The sequence below is a fragment of the Entamoeba histolytica genome, genomic scaffold (genome assembly GCF_000208925.1).
Source record: "Entamoeba histolytica HM-1:IMSS scf_1104750516573 genomic scaffold, whole genome shotgun sequence".
NCBI classification, from domain to species: Eukaryota; Evosea; order Mastigamoebida; family Endamoebidae; genus Entamoeba; species Entamoeba histolytica.
This window is the reverse complement of record NW_001915397.1, coordinates 1-6,252: the sequence shown is the minus strand read 5'-3', so window position 1 is coordinate 6,252 and position 6,252 is coordinate 1. Positions and strand designations below refer to the sequence as shown.

Below are 6,252 nucleotides of genomic sequence, written 5' to 3'. Positions count from 1 at the left end.
TTATTCATCTTTTATATTATTATCATTTATATCTATTTTCATTTTATATTTATTCTCTTTTGATTTATATTAATATTAAATTTATCTTTTATACTTTGATTTTATGATTATATCATTGACTATCATTTCTCCTTTTATTTATCATTTATTCTTATTATTCTTTTGTTTTTTTCTATATTCTATATCATATATTCATATCATTTTCATTTATATTTTATATTTTATTATATATTATAATAACATAACACATATGATTGATTATATAATAAACATCATGTTTAAATTATACATATAAATAATAAACATAAAAAAGAGTAAAATATTTTTCATTAATAAAATATTGTTAATCATTTTACACAATTAAATTAGACACTTATTATTGAATATTTCTAATTTTTACATTAAAAATACACCATTTTCATTCTTTTCTTCTTTTATCATCTCTTTGTGATTTATTATTTTTATATTCTTCTTCTACTTTATTTTTATTCTTTTATATATTTTTATTCTTTTTATATTATTTGTTTTTCGTTGTTTTTCTATTTCTTTCTTCTATTATTTATCACTTTTATATTCATTTATTCTTTTTATTTCTTTTTTATTAATTCTTGAGTATTGTATATTTCTTTATTATTTCATTTGTGTATTATCAAAATATATGTTTTATTGATTTTATGTTGAATAAAATATTGAATAAATCAATATTTTCATTCTTAATTATTCATTCTTTATTCTGAAATGTTGTGTATATTTATTATATTAAATGAATATGATGAATGAATATCAATATTATTGTTTATTTGATTTTAAAAAAATAATAAATGAATATGAAATAATAAATGAAATAAAATAATGAAGACAATGAAATGATAATGAAATAGAATAATCTAATATTGAACAAATCAAATAAAGAATATATTGAATATATCATTATTGTTACTTTATTATTTGTTATTTCAATTATTAAATATTAATAAATTATTCATGAATATTTAATTGATATTTTACAATTTCATTTTCATTTTATTTAATAAATGAAATATAAATAATAAATGAATGAATAATAATGTAATATATGAAATAATAAAAAGAAAGATAAATAATAAAGAAATATGATGTATTTAATATATAATATAATTTATTATCAAATATAATAATAATATCAAATGATGAATTATTTTTATTTCAAAATATTTTGCATCAATAAAATATGTTGCTAAATATTTTGCATCATTAAATTTTGCATCATTAAATTTTGCGCTTTTTTTATTTGTTTCAATAAAATTTGCATCCTTTATTTTTTTTCTTTCTTTTCTTCTTTTATCATCTCTTTTGTTTTATTACACTTTATCTTCTTTCTTTTTATATTCTCTCCTTTCTACTTTTATTCTTTCTTCATCATCTTCTACTTTTTACTTTCTTTTTATTCTTTTATATCATTCATTCTCTTCTTTTTCAATTATTTGCTTTTTTTCGTTGCCATTTCATTATCACAATCAATAATTTAAATTTAATTCTACAGAAAATAAATAAAAATATTCACTAACACAATATAAAAACAAGAAAAGATAAAGATAAAATATATGGAATGGATAAAAGAATAAAACTAATCTAATAATGATATGAATACTATTTTATATTACAATAACATGGAGATAAATGAAGAAAAGAAAATGATTATAAAGAACAAAAGAATAGAATAAAGAAAAGTTAAAATAAACGAAGTAATAAACTGAAATAAATGATTCAGAAGATATTAAATTAAATAAAGAAATGAAAAATGAAAAATATTATAAAAGAAATTAAAAACTTTATACTAAAAAACATAACTACTGAATGTCATGGAACATTAACTCTATCACATTCAAAAATATTTTGTAATACTTCTAGATGAAAATTCATTAATGAAATTAATCTCATTTAATCAATAATTATTATTACTTTTTCTATTTTATTTATTTTTGAAGTGATGATAAACCTAATAAAAAAGAAATTTATTCATATAAATTATCATTGATATTATTTTAATAATTATGCCAATAAGTCATCATTTGATATTATAATTTAAAATAGTTTGTTAAGGATTTTTATTTGGTTAACAATCAAAAACAGAAGAATAATTATTTCATTTGAAGTACAATAAACCTATTGACAACAAACTCTTTTGAAGAGAATGAGCCAATAAAATTTCCTTTTCTTGTTTCAATACATTTTTGAATATCAAGAGAAACAGAACTAATTCCTTCAACAGGGTTTTTCTGGATATTAATATACCTTCCTAATTGGAAGATAGTTTTATCATTATCATAAGATATCCTAAAAACTTCCCTTTCTTGAACTCCTTTAAGGAATTTGTATACCCAAAAGAATTGGTCTTCAGCAAAACAATAAAAGAAAGAATGAATATCGCCATTCCAACCTTCTTTTTTAAATGGATGATTAATATAACACCCAAATGGTTCATAATAAATAGGAAAAACAACAACCATCAATTTTTTTAGTCCTTCTAGCTTTTGACCTAAAGTGTATTTATCCCAACCATCAAGATTTGAGTCATATATTTGAGTCGAACTGTTTGCACAAACCCTATTATATACTTTACTTATACACCGATAAATAAGGGCTTCATTCATTTCATTTGTTCTTTCAATTTTTTGTTTTGACTTTCTTTCACTCATTGGTTTGACAATAGGTTTTTTCTCTTTAGTGTAATTGTTTTGTTCTTTAGGAGAATATTCCCCATCACTTTCTATAAATGTTAATGGATTTCTTTGTGAGTCAATTGCTTTCATCTCTTCATAACATCTTTCTTGTACAATTCGCATTCTTCTTACTTCTTCATTTTGTTTTTGGATTTGACGTGTAGCTAATTCAGCCATTTCTTGGAACTGAATAATAAGTTGTTTTCTTTTATTAATCATAACACTACAGTTGTCAGAGAGATTTTCTAATTCAGAATATCTTAGTTCTCGAAAATTATTACATTTTGTTCTTCGATCAAAATCATCAAAGTCAGCTGAGACATATTCCCATAATTGTTTGTATCTTTCAAAACAATGGTCTATATCTTCTTTAATTCTTTTACCTATTGCTTTTGTTTTAAGTATTTGAAAGTCCATTAATTCGAAGATTAAATCTTTTTAAGTTCAATTTTCATGGTTTTCGTTTATGATTTAATTGTTATTAAAAATATGTATTAAGTATTTTTAGAAAACCCAATAAAACAAAAAAAAATTATATAAAACACAATTTAAGTAAAGAAGGATTTACACAACGTTCAGGAGATGATAAGACTTTATTACAATTAGTTGGTACATCTTCAATGTAAGAGACTGAAAGACCATGATCTAATATATCACTAATTTCAGAATCCTCTTCATCTTCGTATAATTCTTCCAATCTTTCAATAAGACGATCTATAGTAAGTTGTCCAAGAACAGGTACATGAGAAGTAGGTGAATTATTTCTTTCTTGAGAAGGTTTTTTAGGATGAACACGAAGTTCAATAAGAGAAGAGTCGCTAAGTCGTGGCATATTAGAATAAATGAAATGATATATAAGATACGAGAGAAGAATAAATAGTGCAGTGATTGTAGAAAACAAAACTACTTTCATTTTAAGGTTTGTATAATTCTGTTGAAAAGAAGCTTAAAATAGTATTTTTTTTTTCATCTACTTTCAAAAAAAAAGTATCTTGTTATTAAACTTCTTCTCCTGCTATCAGCTCTACTCCTTTCTATTCTATTTTTTGCTTTGTCCTATTAATGAATTAGAAGGTGCTATGAAAACGAAGAATACCCCTTATGAAGGATATTTTCTTTTCATTTTCTTTTTCTTTCAATAGGTTAAAAATACTCTTTTTCTTACTAAAAAAAAAGTTAAATTATTATAGAAATCTACTTCTATTGCGTCGGAATTTTATTGGTATGATTTGAATTTAAAGTTAAAAATAAAATTTAACGAAAAGATTCATGTTTTTCTTTTTCAGGAAAATAATTTTTTTTCCAATTTTGTTATTTTGTTAGTTGTTGACAATTTGATACTAATTTTAGTTCTTCATGCTTCTACCGAATCATTCTTCGGTTTTTTCTTAACTACCACCAAATGAATCTTTCTTCTCGTTTTCATTTTTACCTTAAACATCATATTTCAATATATCAACGAATAGTTGTTTTGGATTCAATAGCAAAACATTTCGAAGATTTAATTGCAGAAGAAATTAATAGAAATTTAAATATTACAATTTATTATTTTATTAGCTTGTTTTTTAATAATAATAGAAAAAATAATCATTTAAGATTTAATAGTCAATTTAGTTAATCTATTTATTCATATTTTTGAATTAAAAATTCAAGAAGTATGTTATGAGCATGTACTGCATTTTAGTGATAATAATCTTAATTTTGTTTATTATTTGAATTTAAGTTATATTAAGTAATAATTAATTGTTTTATAGATAAAAAAACAGTATCAATTTTATCATTTAATCCTAAAACAATATAATATTAAATAATTATTAAAAAACAATCATTCTTAATGCATGGATATGTTTTACTTATTCTTTTAAGTTATAGAATAATATAAATGATGTATTGCTATTTTATATCTAAATGGTTATTCTAGTAGACTTGTCAAATGTATTTTTTATATTAGTTGGTCTATGAGTTATTTATTAATTTCTATGAAAGAGTTGGATTTTTTTATAATAAATTAGATGTATTTAAACGAATACTATTTTATTGATATGAACTTTTGTTTGAGAGTATATTACTCATTAATTTTTCTTGTATAATAGTTATGTTTTAAAAACACTTGTGTTTAAAAATAATCACTATATTTTCGGCAACGAAAAAAAGCAAATAATTGAAAAAGAAGAGAATGAATGATATAAAAGAATAAAAAGAAAGTAAGAAGTAGATGAAGATGAAGAAAGAATAAAAGTAGAAAGGAGAGAATATAAAAAGAAAGAAGATAAAGTGTAATAAAACAAAAGAGATGATAAAAGAAGAAAAGAATGAAAAAAATAAAGGATGCAAATTTTATTGAAACAAATAAAAAAAGTGCAAAATTTAATGATGCAAAATTTAATGATGCAAAATATTTAGCAACATTTTTATGGATGCAAAATATTTTGAAATAAAAATAATTCATCATTTGATATTATTATTATATTTGATAATAAATTATATTATATATTAAATACATCATATTTCTTTATTATTTATCTTTCTTTTTATTATTTCATATATTACATTATTATTCATTCATTTATTATTTATATTTCATTTATTAAATAAAATGAAAATGAAAATGTAAAATATCAATCAATTAAATATTCATGAATAATAATTTATTAATATTTAATAATTGAAATAACAAATAATAATGTAACAATAATGATATATTCAATATATTCTTTATTTGATTTGTTCAATATTAGATTATTCTATTTCATTATCATTTCATTGTCTTCATTATTTCATTATTTCATATTCATTTATTATTTTTTAAAATCAAATAAACAATAATATTGATATTCATTCAACATATTCATTTAATATAATAAATATACACAACATTTCAGAATAAAGAATGAATAATTAAGAATGAAAATATTGATTTATTCAATATTTTATTCAACATACATTCAATAAAACATATATTTTGATAATACACAAATGAAATAATAAAGAAATATACAATACTCAAGAATTAATAAAAAAGAAATAAAAAGAATAAATGAATATAAAATTGATAAATAATAGAAGAAAGAAATAGAAAAACAACGAAAAACAAATAATATAAAAAGAATAAAAATATATAAAAGAATAAAAATAAAGTAGAAGAAGAATATAAAAATAATAAATCACAAAGATGTAATAAAAGAAGAAATAAAAAGTGTAATTTTAATGTAAAAATTAGAAATATTCAATAAAAGTGTCTAATTTAATGATTCAAAATAATTAATATTGTTTTATTGAAAAAAAATATTGTATTATTTTTTATGTTTATTATTTATATGTATAATTTAAACATGATGTTTATTATATATTCAATCATATGTGTTATGTTATTATAACATATAATAAATGATAAAATATAAATGAAAATGATATGAATATATGATATAGGATATAAAACAAAAGAATAATAAGAATAAATGATAAATAAAACGAGAAATGATAGTCAATGATATAATAATAAAATCAAAATATAAAAGATAAATTTAATATTAATATAAAACAAAAGAGA

At 19.5% G+C, this 6,252-nt stretch overlaps 2 protein-coding genes across 2 annotated transcripts, besides 1 other annotated feature; both read right to left on the bottom strand.

The window, feature by feature from the left end:
• Window positions 1-1,579: 1,579 nt before the first annotated feature.
• Window positions 1,580-1,918: a repeat region.
• Window positions 1,919-2,120: 202 nt separating this feature from the next.
• On the bottom strand, window positions 2,121-3,119 carry EHI_019870 (uncharacterized protein; the record flags this gene model as incomplete). Its single annotated transcript, XM_001914335.1, has 1 exon — window positions 2,121-3,119. One exon carries the CDS (start codon window positions 3,117-3,119, stop codon window positions 2,121-2,123), a length of 999 nt encoding a protein of 332 aa, XP_001914370.1.
• Window positions 3,120-3,234: 115 nt separating this feature from the next.
• Window positions 3,235-3,615, bottom strand: EHI_019860 (uncharacterized protein; the record flags this gene model as incomplete). The annotated part of the gene is made up of 1 exon (XM_642929.2): window positions 3,235-3,615. One exon carries the CDS (start codon window positions 3,613-3,615, stop codon window positions 3,235-3,237), a length of 381 nt encoding a protein of 126 aa, XP_648021.2.
• Between the last annotated feature and the right edge of the window lie 2,637 nt (window positions 3,616-6,252).